This window comes from Phyllostomus hastatus, unplaced genomic scaffold (genome assembly GCF_019186645.2).
Source record: "Phyllostomus hastatus isolate PE091 unplaced genomic scaffold, TTU_PhHast_1.1 phas_contig_62, whole genome shotgun sequence".
NCBI lineage: Eukaryota > Metazoa > Chordata > Mammalia > Chiroptera > Phyllostomidae > Phyllostomus > Phyllostomus hastatus.
The window spans coordinates 976,316-1,002,029 of NW_025333921.1; the positions used below are offsets into that span (position 1 = coordinate 976,316).

The 25,714-nt window shown below is 34.9% G+C and overlaps 1 protein-coding gene across 10 annotated transcripts in view; it reads right to left on the reverse strand.

Annotated features, from left to right (window-relative positions):
- The window catches only part of RALGAPA1 (Ral GTPase activating protein catalytic subunit alpha 1), a 262,117-nt gene that overhangs the window by 44,648 nt on the left and 191,755 nt on the right, over positions 1–25,714 (reverse strand). For all 10 annotated transcript variants that reach the window (XM_045848431.1, XM_045848430.1, XM_045848425.1 and 7 more), the window contains 3 exons: positions 25,096–25,251; positions 8,520–8,678; positions 7,032–7,159 (listed from right to left, as the gene is read on the reverse strand). In XM_045848431.1, coding sequence (XP_045704387.1) covers positions 7,032–7,159; positions 8,520–8,678; positions 25,096–25,251 — 443 coding nt within the window. The remainder of the gene's footprint in view (positions 1–7,031; positions 7,160–8,519; positions 8,679–25,095; positions 25,252–25,714) is intronic.

Below are 25,714 nucleotides of genomic sequence, written 5' to 3' on the forward strand. Positions count from 1 at the left end.
TGTGTTTTAGAAGAATATTTCCAGAAAGTGTCAATGTGGATGAATAATAATAATGGTAACATCATCAACTACCAGGTAGTTACCATTTCCTAATCTCCTACTACAGGACAAATAGGCTGCTTAGTGCTTCAAGTAGGTAATCTCATTTAATCCTTACAACAATCCTGAGTTTGGCAATGTTTTTAACAGATGAGAAAGTAGACAAAAAGACTGTGACACAATAAATGGCTCCTGACTCTGAAGCCCATGCTTATTTCCCAACAACCAGCCTCTGAAATTTAAAATATAACTGATACGTAAATTAAGCACACTTATCAATAGTATCTTCTAAATAAATGATTTACAGAAGACAGTAGATATAAAAAATTATGTAGTTTCTCAATAAACACACTTTCTTCAAACATGAAATGGCAGCAATATTGATGAGCCTTCCTAAGAGGTTTTATAATGGTCTATCATAATGAATGGCAAACTACATTAGTGGAGCCAATCAATTACATTTCATTTCATTTTGGCTCTCATACTTTTGCAACAGTTTCTTTACATTTAAGTAGTAAAACTGCAGGGATAACAAACTGTGACTAATTGAAGAATGACCATTGACTTCTGGTAATTTGTCTGATAAAGTTAAACAGAAACCCAATCCTGGCATTTAAGAAAAAGTCAAATCTAAACAGATTAGAAGAAATCAAATAATATTGGTTTGGTAGGAAAGATTATTAAACCTAGGAAGAAAGTGGTTTTTTTAAAGATGCCATTTAATTTTAGAATGCCCCCCCATATTGTGTATTTCAGAATATACCATATGTACTAGGTACATATAGACACACATATATATACCCTAAAATATAAATTATTGTATGAGAATTATAACAGACATGCTACATTCCATCTACTCAAATCTCAGCCTTTGAGGCCCAGGTTTTCTATAAATTCTTCCCTGATTTTCTTACTACAAAGTAATGCTTCCTTGGAACTCCCACAGCATTTCACCTATAACTCTACTATGCATGTTGTACCTTGTGTTATAATAATGAACACATTATTCTCTCCCCATTAAATGATAAACTTATTAAAGACAACAGTACCACCTGATTTGTCTCTGCATCTTTACCACTACCATGTTAGTGATTAATAAATATTTCTGACAGAAGAAAAGGACTAAAGTTCTATTTCTTGACCTGGTGGCGATTAAACTGGAATTATTCACATACAGTACATTTTGGATTTATGTACTTTTCTCAAACTATATTGTACAGTAAAAAAGCTTTTAAAAAACCCTAAGGAAAATAGGACATGTGAGATGGTTAATTTTATGTTAACTTGGCTAGGCAATACTATCCAGTTTTTGGTCAAACACCAGTCTAGATGTTGTTGTAAAGGTACGTTTTAGATGTGATTATCTTTTAAATCATGAGACTCTGAGTAAAGCAGAATACTCTCCATGATGTGGGTGGGCCTCTTTTAATTAGCTGAAGGCCTTATGAGAAAAGACTGAGATTCCCAAGGAAGAAAGGAATTTTACCTCCAGATACCTTCTGACTCAGACTACAACGTCAAACTGTGCTCAGGGACTCCTGCAGATTTCAGACTTGCTGGTTCCCACAACTGTATAAGCCAATAACCTAAAATCAATCTTTATGTATGTAAGCACATATCATATTGATTCTGTTTTTCCAAGAACCTTAATACATGATTATATGCTGTAGCTTCTAAAAATTTCTATGTTTAATAAATCTCACATTAAAAAAGGAAAAGCCTTTTAGTTTGATGTAGTCCCTTTTATTTACTTTGTCCTAGGAGATAAACTGGCAAAAATTATTGCTACATGAGGTATCTGAAATTTCCCTGCCTATATTTTCCTCTAGGAATTTTATGGCATCATGATTTATATTTAAGTCTTTTATCTACTTTGAGTCTATTCTGGTATATAATATATGTTGGTGGTCTTGTTTCATTTTTTTACATGTGCCAGTCCAGTTCTCCCAACACCATTTATTGAAGAGCCTATCTTTGCTTCACTATATGCTCATGTCCCCTTTGTTGAATATTAATTGACCATATAGACTTGGGTTTATTTCTGGGCTCTATTCTGTTCCACTGATCTATGTGTCTTTTCTTATGCCAGTACCACACTGTTTTGATTACAGTGGCCTTGTAGTATAGTTTGATATTGGGCATTGTGAGCCTCCTTTGTTCTTCTTTCTTAAGACTGCTGAGATTATTTGGGGTCTTTTTTGGTTCCATATAAATTTTTGACATATTTATTCTAGATGTGTGAAATATGCCATTGGTATATTGCCACACACACACACACACACACACACACACACCAATTCCAATTTTAATAGGAATTGTGTTGAATCTATAGATTACTCTGCGTGGCTAAAGAAATCATCATCAAAATGAAAAGGGAACCGAGTATACGGGAGAACATATTTGCCAATGATATATCAGGCAAGGGTCTGATCTCCAAAATATAAAAGGTCCTGCAGAAGTAATGCCTACTTGACTGTGGTTGGTAGGGTAATAATATGGGTATAATAATTATAGTTTTAATCTGAATATTTCACCTAAAATGTTATATTGTGTGCTTGAGTGTGATATTGTTATGCTATGGAATTACATGTTTATGATTTTGTAATAAAAAGTCCTGTAATAAAAAAAAGGGCATTATTTGTGCTGGACCCTGTATAAAGAACTCATATGACTTGACACAAGGAAGACAAACAATCCTACTAAAAAATGGGCAAAGTATCTGAATAGACTCTTCTCCAAGGAGGACCTACTGATGGACCACAGACACATGAAAAGATGCTGAGCATCACTAGCCATCAGAGAGATACAAATTAAAACCACAATGAGATATCACACCTGTGAGAATGGCCATCATTAACAAATCAACAAAAAAGTACTGAAGAGGATTCAGAGAAAAGGGAACTCTAGTGTACTGTTGGTGGGAATGCAGACTGGTATAGCCACCGTGGAAAACAGTATGGAATTTCCTCAAAAAACTAAAAATGGAACTTCCTTTTTACCCAGCAATTCTGCTGTTGGAAATATACACTAAGAATCCTGGGTCACCAATTCAAAAGAACTTATGCACCCCAATGTTCATAGTGGCACTATTTACAATAGCCAAGTGCTGGAAATAGCCTAAGTGTCCATCAGCAAATGAATGGATCAAAAACCTGTGGTGCATTTACACAATTGAATACTACATACCAGAAAGAAAGAAGAATTTCCTACCTTCTGCAACAGCATGGATGGAACTGGAGAATATTATGCTATGTGAAATAAACCAGTCAGTGAAAGACAAGTATCATATGATCTCACCTATAAGAGGAATCTAATGAACAATAAACTAATGAACAAAATAGAACCACAGGCATGGAAACATGAAACAGACTAAAAGTGAGCAAAGGGGAGGTAGGAAGGGAATAATGGTGGAAGGAAGTGAAAGGGTATAGACAAATAACATGTATGAATGACCCATGGACATGGACAACAGTGTGGGGATTAACTGTAAGAGTGAGGTCTGGGTTGGGTGGAGGAGGACAAAGGGGGAAAAACTGGGACAACTGCAATAGAGTAACAATAAAAAATGATTAAAAATAAATTTAAAAAAGGAAAAGAAACAGTATATACATGGGAGTACCATATTTAATATATGTACAATAGTATCTCTAGGGTCAAAATAATTTGCTTAAAACGTTTATCTAAGAAATAGATCATTATAGTTAAGATCCTGAAATTAATGCTTTGGAATTATTATTTCCATTGCAAAAAAGCCACAAAAAACAAACAAACAAACACCTCCCTCCAAAAATCCAAATCAATCTCCCTCCCTCTCCCCCCCCCCCCCCAGTAATAATAGCTAAGATCAACTTGAAATACCTGTCAGGTCCAATGGTTACCCAGAATCTGCCTAATCTTCCTCTCCAGTGTTCTACTTCAGTTGTAATTGCATGCTCAAACCAACAAATTGAGCTAGAGACAAAAAAAGTACCTAATTGACAAAGTCAGAGATTGCAAGGAAATGCTTTTCAAGTACAAGCAATGCAAGAAATGACAAGTGAAGTGAGGGAGAGGTTTCAAAGCTTTAAAGACAGTCATCGATACTGACAGATTACTGTAATTCTGGCTGCTAGCACGATCGATTTGGGCAGCATATGACAATCAATATTGTCCTCATTTAGTGAACAACATTAGATTCATAGACACAGAAGATGTTCCAATGATAAAATTTAAACTATATTTAATGATCATAAATAGCACAATTTATGCTGTGGCATCTTAGTGGGTATTTTTATTGGGCATAAAATAACTGACACAGCAGTACAATTATCAAATATAATTGAGTTTATTACATATTATTTTAGCCCTTCACTTTTCTTATGAGGATTAAAGTAGTAACTCTGGTGGTTTTCAAAGCCTACTTCTATCTCAATTTTTGTTGTAATTTCTGTTAAGTTTTATTAATCTGTTTTAGAACACATTTTTTTTCTTATCTGGATTGGTCAAAAACATTTTAAAATTTAATATATTTCTGAAATATTTATTTGTTATTTAAAATTAAAAGACATATCCATATTTCAATATCTTAAAATAAAAAACATCTAGTTGTAATTTGTTATATAAACTTTCACTTAAAAATCAAGTAATCCATCTCTGTGATGTCAGTTTTCCCCAACATTTAGAGTTAATATAGAACTTGGAAAATCTCTGTCAAAAGAGACTATATGTTCTTCAGATTGGCAAAGACTAGGAGTATCTTTATTGTATATTTTAACAGTATGGGAAAATACTTCCCATATAGCCTTTAAATTCAAGCTCCTAAATCAAGAAAATTTTGTTTGATCTATCTTATTTAATGCTTTTACTGTGAGTGCTTCGATAGTGATTTTGCTGATAGAAACTGCTCATATTTGTTGTGCAAAGAAAGTGTTCATGTTTACTGTTTTTGTCTGAAATTATCTCTCATTTTAGAGTTTTTTCCATTGTGATATCTATTCAATGTCTCAGCAAGATTTAACTATTACTAACTTCATGGAGCAGGCTTGAAAATCCAATTCAATCAATTAACCTACCAACCAAGCAAACATAAAAATCCAATTAGGCAATTCCATGGTGTTGGTAGCACTGTTTTATATTGACTATAATCTTTACACATAACAGAATTAATCACTGCACACAAAAAAAGTAACTTCATTTACTAAGCACATCCAAATTCATTATCTCATTTAACCTTCACAACAATTCTGAGACGGGCATTAGCTTGTCTTTTACAGATGAGTAAAGTGAGGTTTAGAGATTCTGTGACTTGGCCAAGCTCATAATGCAGAGTGTGAGTTAAAATCAGTATTTTCTAACTGCAAATCTCATTATCATACCTCTAGTGTAACATGCAAAGATGAAATAGCTCTCAACAGTGTGAACTTAGGTACAGGAAAAGGAAATTAAGCCATATTCCCAACACTTTTAATTTTGCATTTTTAAAAACTTCTTGGTAAAGTGTGCATCTTAAATGTTATTTGCACCTTGGGTCAGAAATAGTTTGTGTTTGCTCAATAATTCAAGTTCCTGCTGTATAACACAAGAGGCAAATAGAGTTCTGTGTCACAATCTAATCTCTCTCTACCACTTTCCCAAAAGATTTAAGGCATACTTTCAACTGTGTCTTAAATAAAATTGTAGAGGACACTAACCTCAGGATGACCACCAGGATCAGGTGAACAGTAAAGAAGCAAAGGTCAGAAAGAAGACAGCTTCAGTGGAGCTGACAATGTGGATAAAATTAGTTAGTAGGTAATAATCTGATTATTTCTTGTAGGATTAGTTTCCTCTCTAGAGATAGTCAAGAAGTTAATAAACTGAATCCTTGTATTTTACCACAATGACCACTTCAAATCTGAGTTTTCAACTTAAAGTGAAGATATAACTGCCATAAATAAGAAATACTATATAAATGTCATTCAGCTTAATCAGTGTAACATGTCACAGTCTCCCTACAATTCCATTTCACAGTGTCAGAATACATGAGAAATTACATAGAAATCAGACTGCATAAGCCAATTTTTATCAAAAAATATGCATGCAGTACACATATGATAAATCCATTTCATGTGGAATAGAACATAAAGTATTTTAAAAAGCCTTCCCTGTAAAGCTTAAATCCATAATTTATTAAATAAAAAGAATTAAAATGTTTTTAATCATACAGAAAAAGTAAAAGAAAACACCTATTTTAGAAAGGAATATCAGAAAACAGTGTAAAATTTAAAACTGTATGTATATTGTGTTCCAGGCACTGTTCTAAGAGCTTTACACAAGTTGATTCATTCAGTTCTCATAACACCATGAGCTAGATATCATTATCACTCTCATTTTATACATTAAAAAAATTGAGGCTGAGAGAGGTTGAATAATTTGCCCAAGGCTACAAGTGGTGGCCAGCATTTGAGTGCAGGCAATCTGGCTCCAGTAGCCGTGTTCTTAAACACTCCATGTTCTCTCAAACTTCCATATCTCTATGCTTCCCCCTGCTTCTGGAATGCTCTTAATTTCATCCACCCAATAAACTCAATCACCCTTCATGATTGGCTCAATCCTCACATTTCTCAGAAGTGTTTCCAGATACCACAGCACCTTCCAGCTAAAAGAGAGGCCCCTTGTTATATACTTCCAGAATACTCTGCAAAACTACTATAGCATATATATCACATATACTGAAAATAGTTTATTTATTTACCTAGATCGAGTATCTTCTGAGAACTGTGTTGGTTATCTCTGTATCTGGAGTAGTGGAGTGCCTAGCACACAGTGGGGCTCAAATTAATTAACCAAATGGTAATTAAGTACTGAATTAAAAGTGTATAAAGAAATTACACCATTCAACAACTATCCTAAATGCTCACTCCATCACCTATATATCAATAAAAAGAAATTCAAAGGTCTTAACAACACGAGAAATATTTACCTTGCAAAGCAGACATATATTAGAATGGAAACCATACTGTTAAAAAGGATACAAGTTTTGATACAATGGAATCAGTGATTTCAGAGCACGGCTTGCATTGATAGCTGTTGCTCGAACCATAATGGGTAGGACCTTTCCATTCACAATAGCACCATCAAAAAGTGGGCCAAAGAAGGGAACCTGAACGAAAAATTAGAACATAATTTTATACTAAAATTGGTGAAAGGCTGTAGGGAAAAACAAACACTGTTTGCATACAGAAGTACTTTTGCTTCACCCTTAGTCCTTTTTTCAGTAGAAGTACTATTCAAATTCAATTATTTTCTACTATGGGTAATTCACACTAGAACAGTAAACAAAAAACATCAACAGACTGCAGGTTTCATTCACAAGAACTGTGTATTTCATGTAACAGGCTAAATAATTTATATTCCCTACCAACTTTCAAATTTTTATAGCCTCAATTGTGCAAAAAAATCCAACTATGGAAGTAAATTCCTCTTCCTTCACTGAGTAAACACAGGAAAGATATACATTCTTATAGGCAGCAAATTATTTTTAATTATTTTTGTGTAATACCAGCTTTATTACACAACCCGAAACACTTCTATCACATAAATTGTCATTTTTATCAGGTGACTGACAATTTCAAAAGTTATTCTATTTGACTATGGTTGGTATAAATGGCAGGTAAAGGCAAAGACATGAGCTGTGAATAATGTAATAAATATTTTAGGCTTGTGGTCACATATTGTCTCTGCTGTATATTATTCTTCAATTTTTTTTAAAAAAGAAAAGCCAATTAAAATGTAAAAAGCATTCTTAGCTTGTGGGTTGTACAAAAATAGAAAGTGGGCCACAGTGTGCTGACCTCTGGTTTAGATGAACCCTAAAAACAAAGCCTGGCCATAAACTTCAATTCACACATAGAAAGCTTAATCTGACTTAAGAAATTCTTAAGATTCATGATCAACTGTCAAAAATTAAGTTTTCTATAAACTGAAAGTATTCAATTAAAAACAAGTAAGAAAGACACCAAAATATTACCAAACATTTATTATTTTGATAGGAAATAATTCTGCAAGTGTGTTTCAACCCTACAGTATAAAACATCCAACTAGAACTACTTGGCTTTATAAAAAAAATGTTTTTAGAACTTATTTATTAAGTGACACAACTAAATATTCATGTAATCTTAATATGATATATCAACTAAAAATATAGGAATCATGTTCCTGTTCTAAAGGAAATATTAATCATCCTTTTAATAAAACATAAGCACTTTTATGAGCTTAGCATAAAAGGACTGCCACTCTAGCATTATCAAGCCTTCTTCCATTTGAATATAGTTTCTTGCTACTGTTCCTGTTCTAGGTCTTTCTGAACCAGACTAAGACAATTCACAGAGCTACTGGAGTCTGTCTCATTTCCCACCATTTCATAAATTAATGCCTAGCCTAATCTTTCTGAAAGAAGGAAAGAAACAAACCCATAAAGAACTAAAAATATATTATTAAAATGTAAGATAAAAAGTTCTTACCTCCGGTTTTTTCATTATCTGGATACTGAACATGTGATTTCTCATTGGATATATTACAATAAGGACATCACCAAATTCTGTAGGAATAATTCCTCTCCTGTAGTCTCGAGTATGCTCTGACCAAACAATGTGTACTTCATCATTTCCTAAATGTCTCAACTGGAAAACCAAGAACATAGTTTATAGTGCTTTAGAAAATCCCTCCATTTATACAACTATTGTTAGCACACTGTAAAAAATTTTAAAGGTAAAAAATATAAACATTTAAAAGATTTCATTTGATCATTTTTTTACAACATATGAAACACAGACATTCAAAGACATCAGGAGACAATACAGAAGCCCAGATAACTTTTAATGGTCTATAGTAAATAGGAAACAGAACTTAGATAAAAAAGATTCACATACAGCCCAACCACCAAATCTTCACTACCAAACCTTTTAAAAATTGTTTAAGAGTGTTTTTAAAAAGTGACTCACTTAAGATTCCTCTTGTTTCTCTGATCACTCTCTGGAAGTGCTAATGAGGAGTGAACTGGCCTCAAGAGGCCAACAGGAAGAGAAGTAAAAGAAACAGGCAATTCATAAATTGGGTAATCGTCTATTGAGTATGAGAAAGTTGACTATATTTGGTTTGACAAATTTATTTCCAGGTTTTCTTTGCCTATGAAACTTTGCCTATGAAATTCATCCAAATACACTTGTTGAGATTTGTTAGACTCACAGTATGTTATTTAAATATATGTGGTGCTTACAAAGATGTTTTTGGCACAGAGATGGCATTATGGTGATTAAAATTATAAAAAGCAAAGCATCACAAAGTTGAATTTCTATAAGTTATTAGAAAAATGAACCTAATACTCATTAGTCTTGTGTGCTATTCAGAGATTACTGTATAAACATGTACTTTAATACAAAATTTGGTTATCTTAGCACATTTATTAATTCTGCTACTGCAAATATTTGAGTCCACTTTGGGGCGTATCTCACAAGCTTTTCTATTACTTTCAGATAAATGCACATTGTAGATGGGAAAGTCTGAAAGAAAAAAACTAGGATAAGCGTCATTAATATTTTTGTTTTTAGTATGAGCTAACATACAGGCAATTCCTATTTCTGAAAGATGCACTTTTTTTGGCTTAAACACCAAAGGGTAGAATAAACATTAAATGTGTAATTTAAAGAAAGGAGTTAAGTTCAATTAATGAAAGGCTTTCTTCTGTCCCTTTAACTATGGAGTTCTTAACCTAAGTTCAAGGGCTCTGTGAATATTTGAAAGTTATTTGTAAAATGTTCTATATTTTTCTGAGAGTCTATCAAAGTAAGAGTATGTAATACCAAAAAAAAAAAAAAAGCCAAGAATCCATGCTTTAAAGTTTCTAATACCAATTTATCCAGAATATTACTATGAATATCATTAAGTTTTTGAGAATTCAAAGTAAATTCCTGAACTTTGAAATTTATATTACTAAGCAAGAAATGCCTTCTCAGATGCTTTGATGATTATAAGATGGAGGAGGCAACTATTATTATTTTAAATATAGTGCCCAACTAAATCTATATTTTAGAAATACAGTATAAAGACTTTTTTTAGGTTTAAGTGGATTAAATAATTCCTTTTTTATTCTGATAAACCTAAATGTGCTTATTGCTCTTAATACTTGATGGTAGGTCTCAAATATCAAAATATTGTTTTAAGTTTTAACTCTTACTATTTACACCACACACACTCGAATGATATACATGCAAGACTTAGGCTTTGTGACATCTTTAAAAACTAAAAAAGATTACACAATTCAGAAAAGCCATGGCTTTATAATTTCATTTTTTAATCAAAATACTTTAAAAATATCCTTCCTATACAACCTTCCCCATGTGTCAGCTTCCCTAATAGGTTTATGTTAACTGAATACAAAAGAAATGTGAAATAAATTTAACCAGGAGGGATGATCCAATCTAATTTTGATACATTAATGTCATATGCTGTACATGTTACAATAGCAGCCAGATCTAATACTAAGCTCCAGGCTATACTGAGATTTCCAAATGGCAGATTGTTCTAAGTGATATCAAGTATAATTGAAGTAATAAACGATAGTAAAAGCTGAGCACACTGTCAGGAAGAATTTAAGTATTTACTTTTTAAAATTAAATGAGTTAGGTTAGGAAAGACAAGACAACTGAAATAATGCAGATCTCAATTTACAGAAAATTCCTTTTATTTATCTGCTACATTAACCCTTGAACTCTTGCCAAAGCTATCTATAATTTCTAGTGCTCACTTATCTAAAGAAACGAGAGAAAAGGGCAACTGCAGTTTTATCTCAAAACCAAGGCTTCTCTTCAAATATCTACCACAGAGTATTAAAGGTCTGTTACAGAAGTTTAATGGAAAAGAACAATACATTTTTACAAAAACGTTGTAATGAAGATATTTGTGGCCCAGAACCATGCATAGAACAAATTTATTCTAAACATGTTCAAGCACTTTAAGGGAAAAGCTTCAAGAATATCCCTTATGATTTCTACTCAAATGCTAAAAAAGTAATTATTCTATGCTGTCATGATGAAGCATGTTTTTATATCTTTATAATAATTGAATGCACATTGAAAAACTGTTAATCATTGCTGACCTTAAAAATTTTTCAACATAATGAAAAAAATCAACTTTAAGTGGTTAATAGTTAATACAAATTTCAGGTGTGCTTGACAGAGTTATTTGTCATAAAAGCTTAATTTTATATTTATTTTATATATTCCTTCTCTTATGAACTTACAAGACTGTCCTATATACTCAGCAGGTTTTTCTATGCTCTGAAAACACACAAAGGGGTTGCTAACTACATGTTTTTGTACCTAGATGTCAATCACTTCTGAAATAGAGTACCAGACTTCTATATATGGGGCCGGTCTGTTAAAATCACTGGAAATCAGCTACTCTTCCAAATTCACTTCAACTGCTGCTGAAGTATATAACATTGGCCACAAATTATCATTACCTATTTATGAAGACAAACCAGTTAAATGAAATTCAACATATATAAAATCACAAAGTCCTCAAACCACTATATTTAGAATATTAACACAAGAAGAGACATTGAAGTTCTAATTTCCCACCTAATACAGAAACTCCCACAGTGATATTCCTGACAAGTAATTCTACCTCTGCTTGAATACTTCTAAGATTTGGTAGTTTAAAAATTCATAAATAAGTCCATTCATTTTTATTTTTTTTTCATGCATGACACTCTTTTTTTTTATATTATTTACTAACAATTGACTGAGTACCCATAAACCCATCATCTGACCCTGGACCTAGGAAACAGTAAGTTGCCTTGATAAACAGATGTGTCTGTTTTAAGTACTTTTTAAAAATACATATTTTATTGATTATGCTATTACACTTGTCCAATTCCCGCCCCCATTATTCCCCTCTGCCCTGTATACACCATCTCACCCACATTCCCCCTGTTTAGTTCATGTCCATGGGTTGTATATTAAGTTCTTTAGCTTCTACATTTCCTATATTGTTCTTACCCTCCTCTTGTCTATTTTGTACCTACCATTTATGCCTCTTATTCCTGGTATCCTTTCCCCCATTTTCCCCACTCCCTGCTGATAACCCTCCATGTGATCTCCATTTCTGTGATTTGTTCCTGTTCTAGTTGTTTGCTTACTTTGTTTTTTTTACGTTCAGTTGTTAATAGTTGTGAGTTTGTTGTCAGTTTAGTGCAAACAGTTTTGATCTTCTTTTTCTTAGATAAGTTCCTTTAATATTTCATATAATAAGGGATTGGTGATGATGAACTCCTTTAACTTGACCTTATCTGGGAAGTACTTTATCTGCCCTTCTATTATAAATGATAGCCTTGCTGCATAGAGTAATCTTGAATGCAGGTCTTTGCTTTTCATGACTTCAAATACTTCTTTCCAGCCCCTTCTTGCTTGTAAGGTTTCTTTTGAGAAATCAACTGATAGCCTAATGGGAACTCCTTTGTAGGTAACTGTCTCCTTTTCTCTTGCTGCCTTTAAGATTTTTTCCTTATCTTTCATCTTGGGTAATGCAATTCTGATGTGCCTTGGTGTGTGCTTCCTTGGGTTCAACTTCTTTGGGACTCTGAGCTTCCTGGACTTCCTGGAAGTCTATTTCCTTTGCTAGATTGGAGTTCTCCTTCATTATTTTTTTAAAATAAGTTTTCAATTTGTTGCTCTTCCTCTCCTCCTTCTGGCACCCCTATGATTTGGATGTTGGAATGTTTCAAGTTGTCCTGGAGTTTCCTCAGCCTCTCCTCATTTTTTAAAATTCTTCTTTCTTCATTCGGTTCTGAAGAAATGTTTCTTTCTTCCTTCTGTTCCAAATCACTCATTTGGGCCCCGGTTTCCTTCCTGTCACTGTTGGTTCCCTGTACATTTTCCTTTATTTCACTTTTCATAGCCTTCATTTTTTCCTCTATTTTGAAACCATATTCACCCATTTATGTGAGCATCCAGATTACCAGTGTTTTGAACTGTGCACCTGATAGACTGGCTGTCTCTTCGTCGCTTACTTGTATTTTTTCTGGAGCTTTCATCTATTTTTTCACTTGGGCCATATTTTTTGTCTTAGCACATCTGTTTTGTAGTAAGGGGAGGAGCCTTAAGTGTTCACCAGGGTGTCGCTGTGTTGTGAGGCTGTCAGTGGGGGAGGGGCCTGAGAGGGAACAATGTCGCTAGCTCAGCTCTCCTCTGGCTTTCAGTCACTTCCCCAGCTACCCACAAGAAAATTGGGCCCTTCTGGTGCTGATTCCTGGGTAGGTGGGTTTGAGTACGTTCCAGGACCCTGTGGGTCTCTCCAATGAACTTCCCTGTGAGGTTGGGAGTATCTCCCATTGCCTCAATCCCACAGGTGTTTTCAGTCAGAGGTTTTGAGGCTTTATTTCCCTGTGCTGGAACCAGGGATTGCTTGGTCTGTCTCACCCCCTAGTTGTTCCTCCCGGTTTATCCACATGCAAATGTGGGACTGCCTGCTCTGCCAGACACTGCCTTGCCTGCCCTGGTCTTCTAGCCACAGCCTTGCCACAAGTCCTCTCTGCCCCAGCTGCCTGTCTCTGCCCCTTCTATTGGTCTGGATGAATGTTTCTTCTTTAGCTTCTTGGCTGTCAGACTTCCGTACAGTTCAATTTTCTGTGAGTTCTGGTTGTTTTTTCTATTTAAATTTGCTGTTGTCTTTCTTTTGGTTGTGTGAGGAGGCACAATGTGTCCACCTATGCCTCCATCTTGGCCAGGAATCTCATTCATTCTTATTTATTTATTTATTTATTTATTTATTTATTTATTTATTTATTTTAAAGGGGGGGGCACGACCAATAGCTTTTTAAAAAAGATTTTATTTATTTTTAGAGAGGGAAGGGAGGGAAATAGAGAGAGAGAGAGAAACATCAATGTGCGGTTGCTGGGGGTTATGGCCTGCAACCCAGGCATGTACCCTGGCTGGGAATCAAACCTGCAACACTTTGGTTCACAGCCTACACTCAATCCACTGAGCTATGCCAGCCAGGGCTTAAATTTCACTTTTAAGTGGAATCACATGGTATTTGTCTTTCACTGACTGGCTTATTTCACTTAGCATAATATTCTCCAGTTCCATTCATTCTATCATAAAAAGTAGGAATTCCTTCTTTTTTATAGCTGTACAGTAATCCGTTGTGTGAAAGTACCACAGCTTTTTTACCCGCTCATCAACCGATGGGCACATATTCTTAGGGTATATTCCCTTTGATCCCACTTCTGGGAATGTCCAAGGAATCTCAAAACACTAATTCAAAAGAATGTATCCACCCCTATCTTCATTACAGTGTTATTTACAATAGCCAAGATACGGAAATAGCCCATCAGTAGATGAGTGGATAAAAAAAGTTGTGGCTCATTTACAAAATGAAATACTACAAGGCTATAAAAAAGAAGGAAATCTTACCTTTTGTGACAGCATGGATGGACCTGGATAGCATTATGCTAAGTGAAGTAAGCCAGTCAGAGAAAGAAAAATACCATGTGATCTCTCTTGTAAGTGGAATCTAATGAACAAAATAAAATGATGAACAAAATAGAAACAGAGGCATGAATACATGGAACAGACTGATAGCTGTCAGAGGGGAGAGCGGAGAGGGTAAGTGGATGAAAGAAGGTGAAGCAATTAGCCAAAGAACATATATGCATAACTTGCAGACACAGATGACAGTGTGGTGATGGCCAGAGGGAAGGGGGCATGGGGACTGAGTGGAGGTGGGCAAAGAGGAGGGAAAGGGAGACATCTGTAATAGTTTCAATAGTAAAAGAAAAGAAGAAAGAAAAAGAAACTCGAGCACCAACTTATACCATACACAAAAATAAATTTGAGGTGGATAAAAGATGTAAATATAAGTCGTGACACCATTAAAGTCCTAGAGGAGAACATAGGCAGGAAAATCTCAGATATTTCGCATAGCAGTATTTTTGCTGATATGTCCCCTAGAGCAAGGAACATAAAGGAAAGAATAAACAAATGGGACTTCATCAAAATAAAAAGCTTCTACATGGCTAAAGAAAACAGCATTAAAATGAAAAGAGAACCAACCGTTTGGGAAAACATTTGCCAATGATACCTCAGACAAGGGTTTGATCTCCAAAACGTATAAAGAACTCACACAACTCCACTCTAGCAAGACAGACAACCCAATTAAAAATGGGCAAAGGACTTGAACAGACACTTCTCCAAGGAGACCATAGAGAGGGTCCAGAGACACATGAAAAGATGCTCAGTATCACTTGCTATCAGAGAGATGCAAATTAAAATCACAATGAGATACTACTTCACACTGGTCAGAATGGCCATCATAAACAAAGCAACAGACAACAAGTATTGGAGAGGTTATGCAGAAAAGGGAACCCTAGTGTACTGTTGGTAGGACTGCAGACTGGTATAACCACTATGGAAAACACTATGGAATTTTCAAAGAAAACTAAAAATGGATCTGCCTTTTGACCCACCAATTCTACTACTAGGATTATATCCTAAGAACCCTGAAACACCAATCCAAAAGAAACTATGCACCCCAATTAACAATAGCCAAGTGTTGGAAGTAACCTAGGTGCCCATCAGTCAATGAATGGATCAAAAAACTATGGTACATTTACACAATGGAATTTTATGCAGCAGAAAGAAAGAAGGAGCTCCTACCCTTTGCAACAGCATGGATGGATCTGGAGAGCATTATGCTAAATAAAATAAGCCAGGCGGTGAAAGACAAATACCATATGATCTCACCTTTAAGTGGAACCTAATCAACAAAACAAACAAGCAAGCAAAACATAACCATAGTCATGGAAATTAAGAACAATCTCACAGTAACTGGAGGGGAGGTGGGAGGGGATAATGGGGGGAAAGGGAGAAAGAGTTTTCAGGAACAACCAACTATAAAGGACACATGGACAAAACCAAGTGGGGGTGGAATCAGGGGAGGGAGGTGGGAATGGCTATGGGGGGAGTGGTGGGAGTAAATGCAGACAACTGTACTTGAACAACAATAAAGTAATTTAAAAATAAAGTAAAATAAAATAGAAAAATATAAACTATTTATAAAAATATAAATGAAGCATTAAAATAAAAAAATAGAAGTTGTAGTCAATTCAAACCCTTAAGTCTTTTTCTTACAAAGTTCAGATTATCTTTAAGCTTACGAAGGTTTTTTGTTAGCCTAATTCTGCTAATCAATGTGTTACCTCTCTCTTTCCCAGATTTAGGTTATCCTTAAATTCAAATTCATGTATCTTCATTCAGATTTGGGATAACAATTGCAAATGGGACAGGTATGGGTAAGGGCCATTACAGATGTTCCTCCTAGTTAAAAAATATCCACATTTATTAAATGCTTACTATTCCAAGTGCTTTTAGACAATTTATTTAATTTCTACAACAGTGCTCCAAGGAAAATATAATTATTATTACTTCTATTTTTACAGGTGAGGAATTGAAGCTTAAAAAGATAAAGCAACCTTGCCTAAGGTCACATAACTAAGTAACAGAGCCATCATCGAAACCTAGGCAGGCTAGTTCCAGAAACCACACTTTAGCCACTTCCCTATATTGCCTTTTATTAAATAATTTATGTCTCTAGATATGATTATACAACCAGTTTTGAATATACTAACTGAACTATTATTAATACCACATTTCTTCAATTTGCTCACAACAAACGACTTAGTTAAATGCTTTATACCGTCTATAGCTTTCCCTGATCTAGTAATCCTATTAAAACAAATTAAGTTATGTTGATGCAATCTGTTATGGTGAACTCATCATGGCTCCTAGTGATCACTACTTCATTACCTAAGTGCTCACAAAACATCTGTTTAATAATCCTATTTTGTCAGGCATTGAGATGGAGCTCATGAACATTACTAATTTTTGTAGTTGGTGGCCTGTTCAAATTTTTATGGAAATCAGATGTTGCCTATCTTATGGCAGTTTTCTCATTTTCCATGGTTATGAACAGATTCCAGGGTTAATACTAGATTTCCTCAGTGCCACAAAATGTCACTCATCTGGAGCTGGAGAATAGAATTCATGTAAAGTACCTATACCCTCTCTTTTATAAAATCAGCTTACTACTCTATGACTTCCCAATTTCACTTAAAAGCACCTAACAATCAATTATAATTACTCAGGGTCAAAACCTGAAAGCCTTCAATTTCTGTTTTCCTTAACTCTACCTCTTAACAAGCTCTTCATTTAAAAAAAAAGTATTATCAGAGTTCCAGTCAAGATGGAGGTATAGGCAAGCACAGCTCACCTCCTTGCACAATCGCATCAATATTACAACTATACTACAGAGCAATGATCACTCACAACCCTCTGAAATCGAGTTGATTGGAAATCCGACAACTACAGAACTAAAGAAATTGCATCAACCCAGATGGGAAGCAGATGTGGAAATACAGAGACTCGGAATGGGTGGATCCAACACCCAGGTGTGGAGGATGAAAATTTGGGGGGATATGTTAGAAATGAGGAGTCCCAACCCCATAACAACCCCCCGTGCCCAGGGTACCAGTGCCAGGAAGATGAGCCCCCATTAACTTCTGGCTGTAGAAACTAGTGGGATTGGAGTTAGTGAAAAAACTACTGGACTCCCTGGCAGTTCTTCTTAAAGGGCCCATGTGGAACTTAAATAGACATACTCCCTCTGAGCTCCGAAAACACTGGGATAGCGGCCTGAAAATAACAGTGGCATATGGGGAGGAATGAAGTATCTGGCATCAGGACAAGAGCTGGGGGACAGCTTTCTCCCAGAGAGAAAGGCAGGCAGAGGCCATTGTGTGTTTTCTGAGCCCTCCCCAGAAAAAGCCACAGAGCTGGCCGGCAGGAGCCATATCTGAGACTCCATCAACCTGGCTTATGCTGTTTGCTCTGCCCTGGTGTTTACCTGAGATTCTGCCTTACCCAACTTACGGGCCAGCTCTCTTTAGATCAAAGTTTGGCTCTGCCCTAGAACTTCCCAGTCCAGCACAAATAGTACTCAGCTGCTGACTGCTTTGTAGCTCACACTGGGTGGCTCAGGCAGAACACATGTGGTGGCTGACTCTGACCTTCACCACCTGGGAAACCCAAGAGCCTGCACACTCCCAGTGGACTGCTACAGACCATGTCGAAACACAACCATACTGCCCTGGCACAGTTTATCTTCCACGGAGGGTGGAGGCTGGTGGTCAGTGGTCACAGCCAGTCCTTGTAGCTGAATGGCCTGGGCAAATCCCTCCCAGAGGCCTGCTAACAGCAACGAAGACTCAACTACAAGAGGGTGTACTCAGCCCACACAGAGGGCACAGCTGGAGTACCCAGCTTAGGTGATAGGGGGCACTGTGCCACTGGACCCTACAGGACACCTACTATATAAGGCCACGCTACCAAGACAGAGAGTCACAGACACTCTACCTAATATATAGAAACAAACACAGGAAGGCTGTCAAAATGAAGGGACAAAGAAACATGGCCCAAATGAAAGAACAGATCAAAGCTCCAGAAAGAGTTAAATGAAATGGAGATAAGCAATCTATCAGATACAGAGCTTAAAACACTCATTATAAGGATGCTCAAGGAACTCAGTGAGGACCTCAACAGCATAAAAAAGAGCCAAGCAGAAATGAAGGACATACTCACAGAAATGAACAATTTACAAGGAATCAAGAGTACAGTGGATAAAGCTAAGTATCAAAACAATGACATGAAACACAAGCAAACAAAAACCTACCAATCAGAACAACAGGATGAAAAAAGAATCCAAACAAAGGAGGAGAGTGCAAAGACCCTCTGAGACAACTTCAGCAGGTCCAACATTTGTATCATAGGGGTGCCAGAAGCAAAAGAAAAAGAGCAAGAAATTGAAATCGATTTGAAAAAGTAATGCAAGAAAACTTACCTGATTTGATGAAGGAAATAGACATGCAAGTCCAGGAAGCACAGAGTCCCAAACAAGATGGATGCAAACAAGTCCATACCAAGACACATCATAATTAAAATGCCCAAGTTAAAGAAAAAGACAGAATCTTAAAAGCAGCAAGAGAAAAGAAGTTTGTTACCTACAGGGGAGTTCCCATAAGGCTGTCAGCAGATTTCTTAAAAGACACTTTGTAGCCTAGAGGGGATTGGCAGGAAATATCCAAAGTCATGAAAAGCAAGAACCTATAGCCAAGATTCCTCTACCCAGCAAAGATATTTAGAGTTGAAGGATAGATAAAGAGCTTTCCAGACAAGAGAAATGAAAGGAGTTCATCATCACTAAACCATTATTATATAAAATGTTAAAGGAACTTATTTAAGAAAAAGAAGTAGCTCCAAACTATGAATAATAAAATGGCAATTACCACATATACCTATCAACAATTCAATCTAAAACACAAACTAAGCAAATAAGAACAGAGACAAAATCATGGATATGGAGAGTGTTTGGATGGTTACCAGACAGGAGGTGGTTTTGAGGGAATGGGTGAAGAGGGGTGGATTAAGAAATATAAATTGGTAGTCACAGAATAGCTATGGGGATGTAAAGTACAGTATAGGACACAGAGTAGCTAAAGAACTTACATGCATGTACCATGGACATGAACAAAGGTGGGGGGATTGCTTGAGGGGAATTAGAGGTGCTGGGTAGGGGTGGGGTCCAAGGGGAAAAACTGGGCCAACTCTAACAGCACAATCAATAAAATATGTTTACCCCTGGCTGGTGTGGTTCTGTGGTTGAGTGCCAGCCTGTGATTCAAAGGTTTGCTGGTTCTATTCCCAGTCGGGGCACATGCCTGGCTTGTAGGCTAGGTCCCCAGTAGGGGGTGTGTGAGAGGCAACCACACATTGATGTTACTCTCCCTCTTTTTCTCTCCCTTCCCCTCTCTAAAAAATAAAATAAATAAAATCTTAAAAAATATGTATTTTTAAAAAGTATTATACTCCTTTTGTGTCCTTTCCTCCTTATTTCCTCTACTGTTGTCTAGGTCAGATTTCTGTCATCCTATATACCTAGACTAGTTCACTGAATTACTAAAAGGCCTCCTCCCACCTCCTCCACTCCATTCTTCCTATGCACCTTCTTTCATACATTAGAAAATGTTGAGAGCTGAATAAATGCAGTGTGCTAGCAACTGTAGATTCAATGGCGAGGAAAAACAGTCCTGGCTCTCACAAAGCTTCAAGTCCAGTGGAGGAGACAAAGTAAAATAACGAGGCAATAGATGAATAATTACCAATATAGATAATGCTCTAAATGTACTTTCCTGAAGGCAAGCAACGAAGAAAACTAGGCTGTAATGGCACTTGAAGAATGCAAATAAGCTAATCTGGTTAGGCAGTTGCTTTAGGAGATAGTGGGTATATATGCAGAAATTGAAACTGAGTAATATTGCTCCAAACCCTCACACTTTCCCCTATCTTCCACTAATATGTAGCAAAACATACAATATCATATACTCCTCAGTCATGTGAAAAAACACAGTTTTATACACATTCTACATACTTTCATACATAGTCACACACGTTTTTCATACATTCACTTCCTGTGTGGAGCATTAATTTTTTAATAACTCAGAAAATCTTCTTGAAGCAATAGGTACAGCATCTAGTACATGATACTATGGCAGAGTGGACGCTCAATAAATACTGCTATTAAAAACATAATGTCAAAGTATTTGGCAATTTTTTTCTATCATTACATAGTGTATAGCATAAAAATAGTTATCTGCAATTACTGCATTTATTTAAATATGCCACTTTAAAAGTGATAAGTGCTATAAGCAAAAGAAAATTTGGTATGTGATAGTGTTAGTGGGTGGAGGGGGCTTCTTTAGCTAGGATGCTCTGCAAAGGTCTCTCTGAGGAACTGTCCAATGAGCCTGCGAATAGAACAATGAGAATGAGAAAGCCTTATGATGTGGAGAAAGAGTATTTCAAAAGGAAAGAACAGTAAGTACAAAGCTCCTGAGATGGGAATAAATTTGACATGCTGGCAGATTAGAATGATAGATAAGGCTGGATTATGTTAAAGGAAAAAGAAAGTAACAGAAAATGAGATCAGAGGGACAGGCAGGCAGGTGGACAAGTCATATAAGGTACTGAAGGCCTTAGTGGTAAATTTAAATATTATTCTACATGCAATGAGAAGCCATCTGTACCATCAAAATTATACCATTCACAGTGGTGAGATAAATTTACTCTGAACCATTTATATTTTCTGGTTGGTTTCCCTATCCATTATTCTTGTCATCAGGAATATTAATGATAGAAATTGGGGTTAAGGTCAGAGTCTATGACATTAAGATAGAATTAGTTATGTAAGGTTGCTATATTTTGGGACTGAAACCATTAGTATAATTCTGTAACATTTATTAATTATTATCATACCTACTAAAATAATGAAAATTTTGTTATTCCTGAAATTTGTTTTAGAATTCATTTTTCAGACTATATTTAGCATATAGTTCTTTGAAAAGTAAAGTATATTGCAATTTTATTCCTAAACAAATAAAAACAGATTGAAAATTAGACCAAATAGGTCTATAAAGCTCATTTATTTGTGAAACTATTGTTATCAAATTTCAACACAGAAAATGAACTGCTGTCCATCACACTAACAGTATTTCAGGGGAAACTGATTTAAATGAAAGGCTTCTTTCTCCTCTTTGTGGGGGGTGGGGGAGATCCAGGAAATGAAAGATAGAGAGTCCAACTAAGTATGTTACAGTGATCTCAACCTGATCTTCATCAAAGTCCTAAAAGGATGATTCACCTACCTATGAAGCAGACAATCAGCAAGTGGCTAGCACAAGGAGACAGAGGAAATGAGACAAGCTCCTGTGAACACTTTATACCAATACTTGTAGCACTTCTGATTTTTTAGGGGTGAATAAACTCAGTTAAGTGGAAATTATTTTTAACCATTTTCCATCAATCTTCCTCAGGGAGAGATAATTTATAGAACAGATGGCTTCAACTGGGGTTATATCAGGATTTTTGATATGGTGGTATAATATTTCTAAGAGAGGCTACACTTTGTTCAACTAAATGTTTAGTTAATTTGTTGAAAACATATAGTCTATGCTGTAAAAATCCTGCTACTACTGTCTTGAGCCTTGAAAAAGCTTCTCATCACAAGAAATAAAATGTTGCACCTAAAAGTTCAAGGATATTTACCTCTTATTCTGGGCAAATAAAATGCTTAAGATAATTTACAAAACCACCACATATTTTAAATAAAAAGTGAGAACTAAAATTAGTTTCTATAAAACAGATATAAATGATTTTCTCCTTTCAAGTTTAAAACAAAGAACCAGGGACATAAATAATTCTAGTTTGCCAGAGGCATGGCTATTTCTTTATACTGACTGTCGACTATCTAATTTAATTAGAGGTATTAAACTCCATGCTGAGGTCAACGAGCCTTACATCCTCCAATATTACACTTCAACCAGTGCTCATTAATGTGTCTACTGAATGGATTAACACAGTAAAGATATATGTACAAAGGAAAGGGGGACAACCTAATGATAGCCAATTGTTCATTTGTAATAGGACACATGTTCTAGGCCTCAACTTATTACCTCTAATGTGGAATTTATTAAATTCAGGAGAAAAAATGCCAATACAGAAAGTGATTTTTTATTAAGGGGAACTGGTATAAGACAACTGGTCTCTATGATTAAGTTTAAACATTTAACCTTTTATTAAAAAGAAATTGATACTATAATAGAGCTAAAATATAAGCTTGTTACTTAGAAAAATTTTACATACTACCACTCTGAAAAGCGGATTAAAGAAAAGAGTAATAAAGAAGGGAAAAGGAAAACTCATTATATAAAGAAATACTATTTAAAAAATTTCTTTGAAAAGGTTTAGAATAGTTACACTGAATTCTGAGTTCAGGTAAAATTTTCCTTTCTACTGAATTTAGTGAAATGTAGCTTCAATTAAGTCCTAACCTTGAGAGAGTAGATTTACTTAAACTGATAAATTTCCATTCAAGAAAAGTATACCTTCCAGAATAATATTGCTTTATTACCTTTATTTACAATTTTCAAAGGCTTCATTTTTATATGGTAGGTACTATACATGTGAAGGCAGTGACATTTAAAATTTCAAAATATATGGAGATTAAGCAACATACTCTGAAATACATGGTCAAAGATTCTCAAAGAAAATAAAAAATACTTTGAACTAAATGATAAAGTTCTGGAAAAGGATACTAGTGATGGGTATATAAAAGTAAATGGGCTTTATGCCAATGAACTGTTAAAATGGTAAATTTTATGTTATATAAATATTTTATCATAATAAAAAATCTTTCTGTACTTATATATGAAAACAAACTATTAATGTTCAAGGTTTAATTCCTCAAAATTCCAGTACTTAAAATTTTCACCATTTAAAGGTATAATTTCAACTAGAACTCAACCACTTAACAATTCTTAAATGGTGTTATTTCCAAACTAATTTTGTTATGATAATTGATTGTTAAACATCCATTTCAGATTATTCTTAAATAATTAAAGATAAACTCTTGCAAATGTTTTGAATGAGAAAAGAAATCTTACTTATTTGACATTTCTTACAGAGGTCACAAGAATAAGTTTGTGTACCACATAATTATCAGGTTTAATATAGTGAAGTAAAAATGCCTTAATATAATTTTTTAAAACAGCATTTTAACAAAAAAAAATTGATATACTTTGTTCTGCTCTTATATTTGCAATCTAAGATACAATTAATTTTAGTCTGCTCTGGGGTTTAAAAGTTGTATCCATGGAGCCACGAAAATGGTGATAATGATAAATATGAGTTACTGCCAAGTTCTTAATGATTAAAATTACTTATCTTCTTGTATTATATTCATAATTGTCTCTAATTTGGGTATAGCTTATTTAGAGATTTAAAATGAGTTGATGGAACTAAGTGCTTAATTGAAATTTCAATGAAGTTTTACTCTAATCCAACTTCTCACCATCTTCTTGTCAGTTTTCATGGCTCATTTTGTACTTCTCAAATCTAAATGCCAAGAAGTTCTATAGCAAACCTGTTATTGAACATGCTTTCCTACCTTTATCAATTACCTCACCTTTATTACTCTTTGCAATCTAATTAGCATTCTTATATTAACTTTACTAACCATTACTCACTGAGTAGGCATTTTCCAACAATATTTTAAAGTGTAAACAAAAGGCATCAAGGATATTAAACCAATCTTATAAAATATTTGAGAGGAGTTCTGCAGTTTCTTTTCAAAAGTGTGAACACTATTTTTATAGTTTATTAATGAAGTGTGCAGAGCTTTGATAACAGGAAACAGCATATCCAGTAAAATGACCTATGGATATTAAGTTGTCTACATCCAGCATTAGTTTTTAATGTCCTTGTAAATGGAGAAGGAAGAAAAGGAGGAGGAAGTGGAGAAGGCAAAGAAAAGAAATGTTGGACAACGTTTTACTTTTAAAAGTATTTCTTTCTAACAAAACAAAGTATATACACTTATACTCTGAGGTATCTTTGTGGTCACTAGAATGACTTTTGAATGATGGTGCCAGCTACAGCAAAATAGTGGCCTGGGTTTCAAAACATGTGGGCCAGCAAAACCACTCTACTATCTCTCTCATAAATTCTAAGGAAGTAATATTTATTTCAATTATTTATGGCTTATTTACCTACTATATTATTTTTAGCTAAAATTTATGATAAAACATGCTATATTTTAAGTGCTTTGTAATAATTTACTCCCCCCTTAATCAATATAAATGTAGCTATCCACAAGCAAAGGGACTTGAAATATAATTTCACCACTTTGTATATACAAATTTTTCATATCTCCACTTTCTTGATGGCAAATCTTTTGTTAAGACTTTAACCTTCATCATATCATTAAAGAAAAGAGTCTGCTCTGTAGTAATATTGTTTCTGAAGACGGTATTAGGTGAATAGTACAGTAGTCAGAATTAGCATTTGGTCAATTAGACTACATACATATTTTATGTATTAATTTTCTTAAACACTAGGATTTTAACTGAGCATTTTTCTCTCAACTCTTACTTTTTTGGTCAAAGAGTCATCAGAATCAGAAGGCATTCTTGTTGATACATGAAATATTACTTCTACTGTAGAGGTAGCAAAATATGGCGTGGTCAATCCAGTGCTTTTGTTTTTTTGTAGTCCTCCCATGAAACCACAATGGTTTGTAAGATTTACCTAGAAGCAATGAAGAGACACAATGTTAATCAACTAAACAAAATTGAAAAACTCACTATTGAAGAACGCTCAAATTTTTCACTTTGTGAAAACATGGGGAACAAAAGTCTTTTGTATGTTATAAACCAATGCTCGAACAAGAACTATTAGACCTGCTCTGTTCACTCTCGTTTTTTTTTTTTTTAAGTATTTGAGGGCCTGTAATTAATAGGAGTTAATTGGAAAAGCAATGAACTGCTGTGCACTCTGCATTCTTACTTAGGCTACCAGGTATTAATAGTAAATTGTAAAGGCTGTGGGGGACACCAAGGCCAGAGAGTAAGAATCAAGTAGCAAAAATCAACATTGGAAATGATTTTAAGAGAAGTTAAAATGGTAATGACACTTTAATAAAATGGTTAATTAGGTGTGTCATATTTACTCATAAAAACTGCTTTCCTAATCACTAGTACCTATCACAGCC